This window comes from Malaya genurostris, chromosome 2 (genome assembly GCF_030247185.1).
Source record: "Malaya genurostris strain Urasoe2022 chromosome 2, Malgen_1.1, whole genome shotgun sequence".
NCBI lineage: Eukaryota > Metazoa > Arthropoda > Insecta > Diptera > Culicidae > Malaya > Malaya genurostris.
The window spans coordinates 22,040,859-22,057,765 of NC_080571.1; the positions used below are offsets into that span (position 1 = coordinate 22,040,859).

Genomic DNA, 16,907 nt, shown 5'->3' on the forward strand with positions numbered 1-16,907 from the left:
AGTTACGAAATAGTTATTTATTTTTCAAATCACCACATCTTTTTGTCATATTGAATTAAATATAATTTATAAGCTATCGTTACTTAATCCAAACATATTTTTAATCACAACTATGTTTCTAGCCACTAGTTGAAAATAAGTTAATTTGACTTCAATAGTAGCAACCCATAACTAGTTTTGATACCACTTAACCCAACTGTGTTGCAACAAGAGCACGAACTTGTTTTTTATGTTATACTGGTTAAAACAAGGTGACAGCAGTGTTTCTTTATAACGTAAACATTAGACTAACTATCATTTGTAAAGTTTACGTTTCGTCTTCGACTCATCAGTGCGTCAGCAGATTATGCTGACGCAAACCCCCGGATCAACATAATCCGCTGAGCAGACGTAAAGTTAATGCTATTTGCAAGACACTTTTTTTGTACACATGAAGTGTAACGTCTAACCTGACGTCTCGAACGAAACAAGTTTCGGCTTACTGGCCGTACAGATTGTGGTAATTTGAAGGGGAAAAAGCTTACTTTTACCCCCAAGTTTATGCTAGGTGCACATAACCATTGTCAGCATAATCTGCTGACGCACTGATGAGTCGAAGACGAAACGTAAACTTAAGAAAATGGTTATGTGCACCTAGCATAAACTTGGGGGTAAAAGTAAGCTTTTTCCCCTTCAAATTATCATTTGTAAGTTATCGTTACTTGATTCTAACATATCTTTAATCACAGCTATGTTTTTAGCTACTAGTTGAAAAAAGGTTTATTTTCCGTTGCGAAACCATTATAAATACGTTAACGTATAAGTGAATTGTTACTGTGAATTGATATAGCATTAAATTAGATATTATAAGATTATAACATATAATTTCTTCATTAATTCAGGTAGTTATCGTTAAGTTTTCCCAACGTTATGATAACTAAAATGCAAACAAAACAGCCTTTGTTGGCTTGAATATGGCCAACACAATATGGAGTTCCAAGAAGTGTATGAAACGTAAATAAAACCAGGATATTACTTTTTTCAAAACTACTTTTTGCCGAAAAAAAAAGGCAGAAAAGTCATTTTTGTTCTATGCACTGTAATAAACACGAAGAAAATAATATAGGGATTGAACATCGATTGTGATAATATTATAGTTCTCATGATATATGAATTTAAAATGATGAGAAATCACTCTACTTGGAATAAATTTGAGCATTCTGAACATAGGGTTATTTTGTTGTTTATTTTTTATATCTTCATAAACAGATTTTGATTGAAGGCGCATAAAAAACAGTTAAGTAAAATTGAATTCCGCTCGACAATTTTTGGATCGTTGTGAAATTTGTACCTTGTATCAAGTTTGTGACTTAAAGTACTCTTCTGCTTTTTTATTGATGATAGAAAAGTATTTTGGATTCATTCAATGTTTATAATGTCGATGGTGACCAAGTTTTAACTAGTTTACTTGGAAACAAGTTATTTTCAAGTTATGAAAAGATAAGTTACCCAAGTAGCACGTTAAGTTGCTGTCCTGTATTTTTCTACTGATAGTGGAATTTATCAAATTAGTTTATATTACTATTCTAGTAACTGTTGTGTTATGAAAAAAGCGCAATTTTTCTTTGTTGTGCAACATATCTTCAAGTTCTCCGTCGTTGGGAACATTTATTCACAATTATTGTGCAACTGATACAAAAACTCATGCATTGATCCCACTACAAATGCAGCAATTAAATCAGCGAAAAAACAATTGTGAAACTCATGGGAACTAATACGTAATGTAAACAAGAATTGAATTGATGTTTACAAAAACATAGCAAACATAATTTCTAATCAATAAGTTTCACATTTGATTTTCTATACAACTGCCCGTAACACAAACATGGAGCGAAAATTACAATCTATTCTTTTCAATGAACATGATCGGGAGAGTGTTTTAAATATGTATAAGAAAGTTATCAAACATTCATACACGTTTTCAGACGATTTTAATCATATTGATGTTTCAATTAATCTGAAAAATCTTGGAATAAATTTTTCTTCAATATTTTCCATTATGGCATCGAGGGTAACAGTGTGTTGAAAATAAAATGGTTCACCCAACGTAATGATTTATTTTACCTAAATAAATGGAAATATAAACGTGTAAATATTAAAAAGAGAAATTTTTGTTTTTATTTTTATCAAAACAGTTGTTTTTATATTTATCAAACTAGTTGACTTAAACAACAATATAATTTAGTCATTCATCTTAGTGAACCCGACTTTTGTGATACGCACTGTAGGTGTGCTTTAGTTGCAAAAACAAGTTGCTCAAGCGGTAATATATAACTAGGAGAGTAACTATGATGAACTTAACTTTTCTTTCAATATCTTTAAAAAGTGATGTCAGGTCTGTTCATTTTTTTTTCGCGAGATAAAAACCGGTTACAAATTATCTCATTGTTTTTTGTTTTGATTGCATATGTAATGCTGTATTTCTGGAACTTTTATGATAATATTCTCATGTCGGCAAGTTTTGCGTTCATTTCAAGCAGATAAATCTGGTACAATTTATTTGCAAGTTTCGAATTGTGTTTCTAAAAATAAAGAAATCTGCACACATTGACCTAAAATTTCATGAGACAGTCAAGACAATGTGGACTCGGTAGCAAAATAGTTTTTACTGCGAGGTTTTCAATTCGGCTTATCAGTTTTTGCCTTGCGAAGAGCATAATTTCATTATTTTTTTCTTCACAAGATATATACAGCCATTTCGGCATATATTGAGTCCGATACAATTATGACAGCCATTTGGAAATTTTTTGATAAGTTGAACAATTGTTTTAGTTACTTCGTTTTTACATGACGATGTGAAAATTTTTGCTGAGCTTCTATAACAGCTAGTGCAACGTGGGCAAGTTTGTGATTTGCTGCACAATTGTTTCAGATGTACCTTAAATTGTTCTATAGTGATTTTTTGGGTAGTATTGTAAAACTTAACAGTAATAAGTTGCACAACCGATTTTAGTATATTTAAAAATCTTTTTGAACATATCTAACATAAAAAACAATTCTAAAACAATTGTAGAACCTCTTGAAATTTCTATAAGTTACATTTGCTACTTGGGTATTTAAGTATGGCATTACAACGTAAGGACAACATATTTTTAGCCGACTTGACAACTAGTAGAAACTGCGCTTTTTGAGTCATGCAAGTGGTTAGATGTTAGTAACAATCACTCAAATATATGGTTGCAAACTAGTCATAAACAAGCTAGCGTAACAAAAATTGTTACTTGGGCTCCCAACCCTTGGTGGGACAAAGACTGCTCCGATGTTAAACAAGCGAAACAAAATGCTTGCAAGACGTTTCTAAAAAGGGGAGGAGGAACTCCTAAGAATTTTGAAAAATTCTTGGTTTTAGAAATCATATACTTCGGGCCAGGAAATGTAACTATTAGAGACATTTTGTCGAAAGTTTGTCAAAAGAAACCTCAATGACCAATAAGTAGCAATTAAACTTGTTATAATTGACATGCTTCACAATTGCTTCCGATCGGTTATTTTGGTTAGATATGTCAGACAATTGATTCAACACAACACAAGATCACTTGAGCAGTTTCAATTCCGGTTTCCACTTAGCAAATATTACTGTTGTGAAATATATGAAACAAGAAACTTGTTGCACATAATAAAAGAAAAGTGCGCTTTTCCAATCGCATAATCGTTGCGAGAAGAGTACTAGAACAATGTTTGCTACTTGGGGAGCACTATTTGGAAATGATTGTGAGGCATTCTCGAATGCCTCATGGATATTTAACTTTGCTAGGAAAGTCCAGATGCCCAGATTCTGTTCCTACGCAGAGTTCTACCAGATCGGAAGTCTCCCGCAAATAATGGTTCCATGGATAGTTCCTTTTCACTGATGAAATTTTCTGTAGCACTCTTGTATTGTAACAATAATGCTCTTGGATTGGACACAGAATTAAAATATAATAAAAATAACTAGCCCAATTGTTATGTCTAAATGCAGACTATATGGTCATGATGTTTTCAGCTTAGCTTTCAACCAGGCAGAAATTCAATATTTTGTATGGTCACCTTTAGCAGCCAACTTTTTGTGTATTTATTCGTTATTTTTAAAGGTTTCATATTGTACTTGAATCAGATTCTGCTTGAGTGTAAGAGTATGCTTAGAAACTTAACATTACTAGTTACAAATATTTTAAAAAGGGCATACAAAAAATGTATTCGCCTTTCTAAAAAAACAGTCTTAAGTCAAATCGGTCTCTCCATCCGAGTGTATAAGGAGTGTATCGAAAATAAGCTATCCACAAATTTTTCTTTCAAATTATGATAAAAAACGATATTTTATTCAAACTAAAAATTGATCCTTTGTTGTACGAGGTTCAACTTGAATGTTATGAAAACCATCCTCCCCAAGACTTCTGGTCCAGTTTCGGGTTGGAAGAACCGGGTTTTCTGCCTCTTCCTGGTAGCTCATCCAAAGAATAGTGTTCCCCAAACTTATTAATGATGGTTTAATGAATTCCAAACCGCTTCGCCAATTTTCGCGTAGTAATACCCTTCTCACTTAGCCATGTGTCCAGAACCTTAATTTTCACTTTTTTTTTTTTCAATACGCGACATTTTGAAAACGCAGAATTTCAACCGCACAAACAAGTAAACAAAGAAAAGCTGACAGCCAAACGAACAGCATGCTATGATTTGAGTATAAAAACCATCACAAATCCATGCGTACAACACAAATGTATGTGGATAGCTTATTTTCGATACACTCCTTAATTATTTTAAGATTATCCTAATTTCAACCGTGAACTAAGCTGAAAATTTAGTGTGCGAAAAGGGTGCGCTACCAGTTCAATTCCATCGAATTCAGTGCAGTTCGGGATTATAAAAAAACGTAAATTTTTCTAAAAAGAAGGTCTTTTATTCATGGAAGGCTATGACGTTAAAATAATACATTTTTTACAATTTGAAATATATGAAAATGGACACTATTTTCACCGAATGAACTACCTACAGGCGAAGAGTATTATAACAAAGGTTCCGTTTTGGCTATTGTACACTGGGTTTTATGCCTTTCCAATTTACGCTTACACTAGGTTACCGTTTTACTCACCGTAATCTCATAGTGGCTTCTCGTATATATCAATTATATATTAATATAAGTATAACGTTTGTCGTCCGTTTGTCTACCTAATCAGTTCGTTGTGTTGACGGTTTTCTCTTAAAATCGCTAAAATCTACGTTTCCTTCAAGTTGAAATATGAGCAAAATAATAATAAAAAAACGCCTATCAACTACGACTACGCTACGTCACACGATGAGCCTTTTTAAAATGTGCTATTTTTACAGTTTAAAACTTTACTTAAAACGTTCTTTGATGGCTGGGAATTTAACTAAATTCTAGTTAAAAAAAAAAATAAAAAAAAAAATACATAACCCATTAAAATTACGTGTCGATAATGTATTTGCTTCGTTGGTTGGAGTTCGTCGTCTGTTGCACCGCGGCAATCGCCGGTTGTGCCGCAGCGGTTTGGGTTTGGGATTGAGATTGCGGTTGCGGTGGGTTTTGCTGGACCCCACTGACCGCACCGCCCGAATGTACACTGGCAGCGGCAGTTATTTGCGACTGTTGACTCTTCGAAGTGGTCGTGACGGTCGAACCGGTAATGTCAGTTCGAAAACTTCCGGAACACTGCGAATCGGCAACACTTCGGCCATCGCCTTCGTCCCGCCGGGACAGATCGGAAAATGGACTACCGCCACGTTTCACCACCGTCGAAAGGGAGTTCTCCGTCGAGGAAGACATGTTACTGGTTAAACCGCTTACGGTTGATTTGAGCTGTTTCTGCTGTTCGAGGATATCCGCCGTGGTGAGGTCTCCGGGTTTGACGATGTTGGGCGTTACGTTACTAAGCCACGGTTTGGAATTGGACTTTTTCGTGATGGTTGTGGCACCGAGTGCAGCGGTCATGGCCGCAACGGCAGCCACCGTGGATGTGGTGCTGCAGCCACACAGCAGATCCGACGGGCTGTTGCAGATGTTGCACTGACCTTCCTCCAGTTTCGTCGAGGTGGTGGCATTCATTTCAATTTCGTTCATTGCTTCGGCCAGGTTGCCAACCGTCAGGGCGCTCGGTTTGTTCAGCATCGACGCTGCCGTTGATGATTTGATGTCCGGAGAATCTTCGTAATTTTTACTCAACAGAAGCTTCGAAAGCGACGGAGCCAAACCCAGTCCGATGTTACGCTCGTGATAGACTTCCGAAATGGTTGGAGTCATTTCGCGGCTCATGTGGCGTAGAATCGAGTCCTGGATGTTTTTGCTGGTTGCTTTCTCCTTACTACTGCTACTGACGGACGCTACATTCGAGGACATGCTGGCGGATGGTGGTTTGTTCAGTCCCAGATCGGCGGAAGTTTCCGTCAGTGGAATGATTTCCGCTTCGGTTGGATTGAAGTACAGTTTGCTGGCGTTCAGATTGAGCGTTCGTTCGTCATCCGGTAGCGTGGACAGAGGTTTCCGTGGAGGAGCTGCGTGGCTGTTTAAGCTTGAAGATGAAATTTCCGTTCGGCAGCTGAGCCGATCCATGAACGCAAACTGGTCGACCATTTTGCGGGATATGGTTACGGGACCGTGGGATTGTGGAGGTTGTTGGACCGGTTGTAACTTCAATTTACGAGTTCGCATACTCTGAAGACTGTGCGCCAGACTGGTCAGTTTGCTGCTGATGGTTGCCGTACTGGAAGCCGACGGTAGATCGAAACTACGTTCGAACTCCGAGTCCGAGCTGGTGGATTCCAAGACGTTTAGACCCCCCTTTCCGTTAGGCTGAGATTTTCCGATAGTTCCTCCGGTGATGTTGTTATAAACGGGAGCCAGAGGAGCCAACGGGCGTAGACTGTCTACCATCGGAAGGGTTTGTCGTGGTGGCGGTAGAGGTGGGAGATTGTGATGGCCTCCTTGGTTTGCTCTTCGCAGGACGGTGGCATGTCCCGATCCTTCCCAATCCGTAGCGGAACTCGCAGAACTGGAACTATCCGGTCTTCGTAGGTTAGGGTTTTGATGGTGATGAACTTCTCGCGTAGATTCGAGTCCGTAGTTACCGATGCCGTTGTTGGTGTAGAGATTACGGATCCGAGTTTGATGGGCCAAAGCCAAAGAAACGTTTGGATCAACGTTTTGAAGTGTCACCGGAGGGCTTGGAGTGAACGCAGCATCGCTTTCACCGCCTCCCCCCGGGCGACTAACTTTAATGGTGCCCCTCAGACTCGAGTAGCCCAAACCCTTCGCTAGGTGGTCACTTTTCATCAGAATTTGTTGGGTTGTGTAGCCATCGGACAGTTCACTGTCGGTTGTGTTTGCCAAACTGGAATCCATGTTGTTCGACGGTCCGTTGTTGGATTGTGCTTGAGCTTGCGCCTGTTGGCTCCCCATCGGAACCTGTGCGGAAACTTCCGTTTGTCCTCCGTCCGGCTCGCCCCGTCTTCGTACGTAGGAAATAAAAGCGCTCCGAGTGCTTAAGAACGGAACTCGTCGAAATGGCAACGGAGGTCGAGGAAAGTTGTAACTTGCTTGGCTTTTCACGGTCACCGCCGGAGAAACGTTACGCTGCTGTTCCGGGGCAGTCGGTGTTGGACTAGGTGCCTTGGCTGGTGCTTCATCCGAGATGTCTTCATTCAACGATTCAGAGCTGCTACTGGATTCGATTCCCAAACTCTTCGGAGCTTCTTGGGTATCTGAAAAACGATAAGCATTAGAACTGTCCACGCTAAAAAATAAACGAAATCGAAACTTACCGAACAGAGCGAGCAGTGATTGCAGGACGAACTGACAATTTCTACGGTTCGCTTGTTTACCGGTACGAAGCGTGACCTGATCCTGACCGACTTCCATCAGATCGAAACCAAGCGAGGCCAGCAGTTCGTGACAGCCGGAAACCCGCCACAGTCGCACACTCAGTGGAATGTCGATACTTTCGTTGTCGATTGTTCCCTTCGATGGGAACTGAGCCACAACATTTCTCATTACGCCGATGATTTCATCGGCAATGTCCGCATTGTTCACCAGCTTCGACATGGCGTGAAGTGTTGTCGGGGACAGACCAAGTAAAGCTTGCAAACTGGCCGAACATTGAGACAGCCGATCCTCCGGATCGGTCTGCGGGAAAAACACACTCGACGGAATACCGTTGGCTGCCGGTTCGAACCGGAACCCGACGGCCATCAGGAGATCCTTCCATCCAATGACCGGTCCGGCTTTATTTTCAATACTCTTCTGAGTCGTGTACATGGCGTTCTTCTGTCCACGATGAATCCTCTGCAAACTCTTCTCCACCAGATGCAGGCAAACTCGCAGAGCGTCACGACACTTGTCCGGAGTTCGCATCAACTCACAAAGCGCTTGACCGATGAGAGCTACCTTATTCGAAAGCCGAACGTTTCCTCCGATCAGAATAAAGCCGGCCCAGTTGGCCGGATGAGCGAAATGTTTCGTATGCTGAACGGTTTGCATGGCTTCGGCCAAGGCCTTTGCGGCTCTGGTTCCCTGGAGTAGGGCCGAATAAAATGCCCTAAGAAGAATTTTCGCTGCCGTTTCCGGAACAGGCCAAAGCGATACCAACACGGCACCAGTGCCGGCAAATAACCAACTTCCTGCTAGATTTGCTACCCCAGTTCCCGTAATAGGTTCCACCGAGTGATACGAACTGAGTACCACCAATTTGGCGCTTAGTTTCATTGCCAACAGATCGGTTGAACTGAGTATAAAGTCCGACAGTGGAGGAATCTCCATGTTCGACGACGATAACTCGTTGTTGTCCTCGTCGTTTTCCATTTCTCCGGATGCGTTCGGGTAGAATCGTTTCTGTGATTGCGAGTCCAGAACTTCACCGGGACTCAGAATAACCGCACCCAGTTTCCAGCTTACGTTAGCCGCAAAATGAACGCACTCCGCCGCCGATAACTCGGAAACGATTGCTTCCTTAGTGGCACTGGATGAAACCAGCGGCTTGGTATTTAGCATGTCCGAAACCATGGCCGCTTCCTGCAGTGATGCTGGGGATTCACTCCAACCCCACGTTTCCGAGAGGGACGAAGGGATTTTCGGACCTCCGATCACCAGTGCACTGTTGAGACCTTCCGCTGTGAAAAATGGTTACAGTTCATTAGTACCGTACTGGTTGTTTGACGAATTTTCAGCATAAACTTACCGGGTTCTCGGGTTTTCACTCTACTCTTCTGTCTGAGGGTGTGCAACGACGGTACGGTCAGGAGCGAACATCTTTCCGAAAGGTACTCTCCGGATTCATCTCCACTGCGTAGAATGGCGAACGGTACCAGGTACAGCTCCTTCTCCAGAACCAAAATGAGTTCGCGTCGACCGATGCGGGATGCTGAAAGTAAATTTGAAATCAGTTTAGACTTTCTCGATTTAGAAACCATTCCGAGAATTGTAACAATTGCGTCTCTGTGGAGAATAAATTGTAATAAACAAAAGATTCGCATCATTTCCAATTACTATTCTTGTATTGTTAGTATTTGGAATTTTTGATGTGGTCGGCAAACGATAGCCTTCATTCCGAAAAAAATTAACATCATTGATGTACAGTAAGTAAATCAACGGCTCCGAGATTGCTTCCGTGTGAAAATCCGGATGGTGAATTTTGTTGGAAAAGGCCAGTTTTTTTGCTACATAACGCTTCCTGAAGTATGACTGTATTCATCGGGGTATGATTCAGCGGGATCCGATTCAGTTGCCGTGAGTAATTTGGTTGGAAACGGGGAATTTCATAGCTTCGTTACATGAAATTATGCAGAGTACTAGCGATTTACGTTTCAGAGTAGTCTAAAAACTGGTTTCAATTCAATCTTTGCCTTGGCAGGTCGTTATATATTAATCGTTTTTTGTGGCCCAGATTCTCTAATCTTCGATTTTTTATTATTTACGTTAATAATATCTTGTTTACAACTATTTAAATTAAGTTAAATTCATTTCCATAAAAATATTTATTTTGCACTTTTCTATTCCGCATTTTTTTTCTAAATTATTGGTTGTGTTCGTAATTTCGGTACACTGCAGAATAATAATAAGTTTTTAGGTTTCCTTAATTTTTTCAAAAAAAAAAAAACAAAAACGGCAGAATTATTTTCTAAATTTGATAAATTGATTTTTTTTTCAATATTTCGAGACAGTTTTACAAAATTTTTGTAATCGTGCAAATTGGTTTGGCACAATTTTGTTGCTGTGTTTTTTGTTCTTTGAGGCAAATCGTCTCTGGATTTGCAACCTGAGATCATCTATCTCTTAAACCAGTGGCGTCTCGTGACTACATTTACAGGTTGTTCGCTGAATAGCTGGTATGCTATCAGGTAGAGCAATTCGTTGTAAGTAGAAACTAAAGATTGAAAAATGGGTATTCGCTTGTATTTTTCAATACAATTAAATAACGATGGATTTTTTTATTAAACTTATTTCGTATCATCGATACAATAACGGCGTTCTATACGTTGAGAAATCTGTCAATAACTTCATCAATAAAATTGCTTCGGAAATGCAACTGAGACAGCAATTCGTTTTCAACTGCCATAAGCATAAGCCTCTCCTGAAGGTGTACATACAAGTTTTCCAAAACGCCAAACGTGACAGAGAGAACAACAAATCTCTGAGCTGAGCCGAGTGATGCCTTTTCGTCTTGAATTTGTACAGTTACTCGTGTGCAAGGAAAAGACACTAACACAACGACAAGAGATACTTGGCATTTAAAGTTGAATGCATATGAGATATTTGTAAATATACGCAATTTCGGTGCACAAGGCAAAGTGCTCGAGTTCAGAGCGCCACGTATTGGCTACGGCAATGCGATAAGAAAAGATCGTTTGACTGTTATTGACCAATAAGCGCAAGTAGCTTAGGAAAAATTTGTGCATATTGCGCAGTGGATAAAATCGTTCATTTTATATTCGGTATCATCGGACATGCTCTCAGCGAATAACAGTTAATACCTTCAATTTGACCAGTTGTGCAGTGCACGATGTGCATATGAGGACGAGACGCCACTGTCTTAAACATATCATCCAAAGCGCATAGATTGTTTGCGAATGAGGAAATTGACGATGAAAATAAACTGAATTCGTATACGAACCACCGTTTCGTTCGTAAATAGAGATTGTAGTGTGCATGACCCCGTCGACTCATGGATCCATTTTTAAGCGTACACTATTGAAGTAATGTTCGCGGATCAAGGTTAATGTGAAAATTCCATCAACAAATCACTGAGATTCAAGCGCTCCAAAATTTATCGCAGTTAGTTTTACATCAGTCAGCCAACCACCTAACAATCAAAATCAAAAGCTAATTGGTATTTAATATACTCAAGCAAACACGGTATGCAGCAGACAGGAAATAGCATTCTTACACCGCACACAGTGCAACAACAGCTATCTGTTTCGTTCGCAGACAGCCACCGATTGAACTGGAAATTGTGATAGAACATATATTTACAGATTTCGTTTTGTGCGAACGTTCATACTGTGCAGAACGGAGCGATGATTTTTCATGCATGACGTGAATCCTCCCTACATCGATCGAAGCAGAACTGCTACTGAACGAAATGCGTGGTGTGAGGCAACAATCGAAACCGTCGATCGTGCAAGAGTAATCAGCTGGATGACATCATTATGACATGTTGTGCTTGGTTCGTGAAGACATATATCGATCAAATCAATTTTCCAATGGTATACTATTGAAATACTTAGAAGACGTTGCTTCACCTGAGACGTTGCACAGAAAAATATATGAATTTTACAGGTGACAGAATTCTACAAACGATACAATTCACAACTAATTAATTTTTCAAATGACGCAATATTCCACTCGCACAGAAATTTACACGTTCCGAGTGAAATTTACACTCGGCTACCAAGTGCCACTGTATGGATTTATATACAGGGTCCGGCACTCGAAGTGTAACCAATTAAAAAGGCCATAAATTTAGTTTGGAAAATTACTTTTACTTAATTCAAAGTACAAAATGTGTAAAAATAATACAAAATTCAGAATCAATTCACTTTTGCTCGATATGACCACCTTTTGCCTTGACTTGATGACTTGAGAGAGCGAAGGAGTTGCTTCGTTTGGCCGAAAGCGGTCAATTTCCGAACATTGTAATTTCTGACGAGAAAATTTTTCCAATTGAGCAATTCGTAAACTCTCAAAACGATAGGGTTTACTTGACCGACCGTTCATATGAGAATTTGAGTCATCGATTGGCCACCAGGAGGCAGCACCCGCAACAGATAATGGTTTGGGCCGCTGTAACCGCAGATGGGTGCTCTCCAATCGTTTTCATCGAGCTTGGCGTCAAGGTAAATGCGACATATTATCGGGAAAGTATTCTGGAGGTTGCTTTGAAGCCGTGGGCAGACAAACATTTCGGTGGCAGACCATGGACGTTTCAGCAGGACTCGGCACCGTCTCACAAAGCTCGAGTGAACCAAGAATGGCTGAAAAACAACGTTCCGAACTTCATCACGTCCACACAATGGCTCTCGAATTCACCAGATGCGAATCCAATGGATTATTCTCTTTGGGCCATTTTGGAGAGCAAAGTCCGAACTAAAAGATACACCAGTCTCGAGGCGCTGAAAAAAGTTATTGTCCGCGAGTGGGCCTAAATACCTGCAAGTCACATTCGGCAGCTTGCGATTCGTTTTTTGACCGTCTCAAGGCCATAGTCATGGCAAAAGGTGGTCATATCGAGCAAAAGAGAATTGATTCTGAATTTTGTATTATTTTTACACATTTTGTACTTTGAATTAAGTAAAAGTAATTTTCCAAACTGAATTTATGGCCTTTTTAATTGGTTACACTTCGAGTGCCGGACCCTGTACATCAATTATTCTATGAACAGATATGAGCTCTGTGGTTCAGTCCAGTAACCGATGTGGTTGTGATCTAATGTTTCTTGGTTCAAGTCGCGCTGCTGCTCAACGATCTTTTGTTTTTTATTTCGTTTGAATTTAAGCCATGTAATTTTCAAATCACATAATTAATTTTACATGTTTTTGGATGAAAATTTGTGTGAAATACGACGCTCCATTTATGTGCATCTTATAAGATGTAAAATCACAAGATTTTTTCGAACTGTTAGTTTTTATCGTTAAGGATGATGTGCTGGCTTGAGTGTCCGCTCTTGTCTTGTTCAGCTATGCCAACTCTACGGATCTCTTAACAGATCGGCTGAAAAGTTCGTATCGTTTCTATGAGAGGGCGCCACTAGAATTAAATCCATACCATTTTCAGTTAGTACCAACCTTCAAAAGATACGTGTATAAATTTGACAGCTGTCTGATTATTAGTTTGTGAGATATTGCATTTTGAGTTAAGCTACTTTTGTTATTGTGAAAAAAAATGGAAAAAAGGAATTTCGTGTGTTGATGAAACACTACTTTTTGATGAAAAAAAGTGCCGCCGATACCAAAAAATGGCTTGATGAGTGTTATCCAGACTCTGCACCGGGCGAAGCAACAATTCGTAAGTGGTTTGCAAAATTTCGTACTGGTCATAGGAGCACCGAAGACGATGAACGCAGTGGACGTCCAAAAGAGGCTGTTACCGATGAAAACGTGAAAAAAATCCACAAAATGATTTTCAATGACCGTAAAGTGAAGTTGATCGAGATAGCTGACACCCTAAAGATATCAAAGGAACGTGTTGGACATATTATTCACGAATATTTGGATATGAGAAAGCTTTGTGCAAAATGGGTGCCGCGTGAGCTCACAATCGATCAAAAACAACAACGAATTGATGATTCTGAGCAGTGTTTGGAGCTGTTATATCGAAATAAAACCGATTTTTTTCGTCGATATATAACAATGGACGAAACATGGCTCCATCACTTCACTCCGGAGTCCAATCGACAGTCAGCTGAGTGGACTGCACGCAATGAACCGAACCCAAAGCGTGGAAAGACTCAACAATCGGCCGGTAAGGTTATGGCGTCTGTATTTTGGGATTCGCATGGTATAATTTTCATCGACTGCCTTGAAAAAGGAAAAACCATCAACAGTGACTATTATATAGCGTTATTAGAGCGTTTGAAGGACGAAATTTCAAAAAAACGGCCTCATTTGAAGAAGAAAAAAAGTTTGTTCCATCAAGACAATGCACCGTGTCACAAGTCGATGAAAACCATGCTGAAATTGAACGAATTGGGCTTCGAATTGCTCCCTCATCCACCGTATTCTCCAGATTTGGCCCCCAGTGACTTTTTCCTGTTCTCAGACCTCAAGAGAATGCTCGCTGGTAAAAAATTTAGAAGCAATGAAGAGGTAATCGCTGAAACTGAGGCCTATTTTGAGGCAAAGGACGAATCGTACTACAAAAATGGTATCGAAATGTTGGAAGATCGCTATAATCGTTGTATCGCCTCTGATGGTAATTATGTTGAATAATAAAAACGAATTTTGGCAAAAAAATTTGTGTTTCTATTAAACGATACGAACTTTTCAGCCAAACTGTTATAATCTGCAAATTTCGCATTATTTCTCGCATTTACGTAAAATAATAAAATCGCACGACCAGCAAGCCACCTATCCACGTTCACTTTGAAAAAAGATTCTGGATGATTCAGCGCTCATTGAGTGTCATTCATAACACTAATCGAAAAGGAAATATTTTATCTTCCGTCTGGTGCTAAAATCAATACTTTCCATTTGAATTGTTGACAGAGGGGCTATTGACCATTGTTCTAAAAATTGTGGCTTAGAGTTCCACGGTGTTAATTTTACGTAAACACACAACTGAAACCAAATCTACGGATTTGACCTCAGGGAAATGTGGCATCCCTGGACTCTAGTCGCATGTCACTATAGCGGAGCGACACAAATCAATATTATTGTCAATCAAAATGATTGGTGGCTCTCACATGATAGTGAGGGTATAATGTCAATACTCGACGCAAAGTGCAGTTGTCTGTGGCAGAAATTTCAATTTGAAAAAAAGTGATTGCAGAGCGATGCATATCTAAAGTGAATTGCCGAAGGTGAAATTCAGTGCCTGGGATTGCGCGCCAAAGTGTGGCCGCTTGAGTTGAACGAATCTTCGCACAAAGCAGATGATGTAAAACCGACACATAGAAACCAGGATTATTTTTTGGTGATTGAGAACAATGGATTTTCGATACGTTTTTCTACTCCTAAACTTGAGATAGCCTTTTCTATATATTCTACATACGTATATCAACATTTCAGGCCAATCTAGTCTTTCTAAAACTCGACTCAATGTGGGTGACAAAGTAACATAGGTGATGTAACAGTGTGTAAATTGTATGAGCGTTCTGTTTCTCTCTATAGCTCGATGAGATCGGAAAATGTATGTATGTGCACTTTTCAGAGATTTTTCTCTTCGCTCAATTTTCTCGAATACGTCTTAACCAGTTTTACCAAACCTAGGCTCGTTTATAAGCTAACACGTGTTTGAGGATCAAATTTGAATATCTCACTTTCGGCTCCGGATGTATAATACACAGATAAAAATATTTTGTGATTTTACATTTATTTTCATGCACATATTTGGAGCAGGTAATTGAATGGAAATTTACATTACAAAACGAAGCGGTTTGTAAATATACAGTCTTGTTCAATGAAAAACTAAATGAATTTTAATGTAATTTTACATCAGTCATGGTTTTAAATCAGATTTTCGTTTCAACTGATGTCTATTTCATAGTACTATCGGTTTACATGTCGTGTAAGTTTCATCTTTTCTTTCTGTGTAGTGTCAGTGACGTAATTGTATTTCGTTCTGATAATATTGATCTGCGAGAGTATATGTGGTTGATCTATTTGGCCAGTAAGTATTTTAGCAATGAGGACAGCTCTAGATCTATTTCATCTTTTTGATAGAGGGTCAATATCAGGTAAATCGGTAGGATTGCGGCACGAAGGGGGTCTTGAGAGCATGACACAGAAATGCAGAATCTTTCTAAATATTGTAGTAATAAGCCGAAATGTATCAAATTTGAAGAGTCCCATTCTGATAAGGATTGCACACGGATAAATATCTATTACCGGTACCATGATTTTTTAATCATGGAATCATGAACCATGCCTTCTCATGAAATTTCATAAGCAAAATGATTGATATCATGAAAATATTCATGAAAGATGTATTATTTTTCATGATATCAATTATTTTGCTCATGAAATCAAATGGATTTTTACCCGTGCAGTAAAGATATTTAAAAATGGATCTCTCGGCATGCGTTGCAAATAAATTGCGCAAAGATAAAATGAAGCGTTGTTTGAAAGAACAGTCTAAGCGCATATATGCAAAAATGGTTAGAAATGTTATCGCTGATACACCTATCGTCTTGAAAAACAGCTATTCAAGTCTAGAATCAAAGACAGCTGACTCTGATGAAAATAGTGAGGGTATATCGTGCGTCACTCTCCAATGGGCAATGAAGAGAAAGATGACCTTCCCAAAATAACCAAACAAACAGGAACAACTCAGCTGATCTCACGTGCGTTTTGTATGAAATACCATCCTTCAACAACGCGGTATTCCAATTGTTTGCGTTTTCTCAGTTTTCCTTTTCAAACGATGGCATACGGGTATTGTATATCATTTGTTTATACCCGTCTTTAACCTATCGTGGTCGTTCACCGGGTACGATGGAATACCACCTATTTACACATATACACGAAGCATTGTTTTGCAACTAGTATAGCTTCATAATAGAATATTTTGCATATTTGCATGTTTGGACTAACACTAGCGTCCCTGTCAGTCCTTACACTGAAGTAACTAACACTAACAAAGAAGAAGACAACAGAATTATAATTCTAATACTAAAAATACCATCTTTTATGTTTTTTGCATATTTTAAATATGTCGGTTTCGATTAGTC

General features: G+C 39.3%; 1 protein-coding gene across 2 annotated transcripts in view; it reads right to left on the reverse strand.

Moving 5' to 3' along the window:
* Positions 1-4,915: 4,915 nt before the first annotated feature.
* The window catches only part of LOC131432501 (tetratricopeptide repeat protein 28), a 463,091-nt gene continuing 451,099 nt past the window's right edge, over positions 4,916-16,907 (reverse strand). For both annotated transcript variants that reach the window (XM_058598819.1, XM_058598818.1), the window contains 3 exons: positions 9,204-9,386; positions 7,792-9,135; positions 4,916-7,731 (listed from right to left, as the gene is read on the reverse strand). In XM_058598819.1, the coding sequence (XP_058454802.1) occupies positions 5,441-7,731; positions 7,792-9,135; positions 9,204-9,386 (3,818 nt within the window). In that variant the 3' untranslated portion in view covers positions 4,916-5,440. The remainder of the gene's footprint in view (positions 7,732-7,791; positions 9,136-9,203; positions 9,387-16,907) is intronic.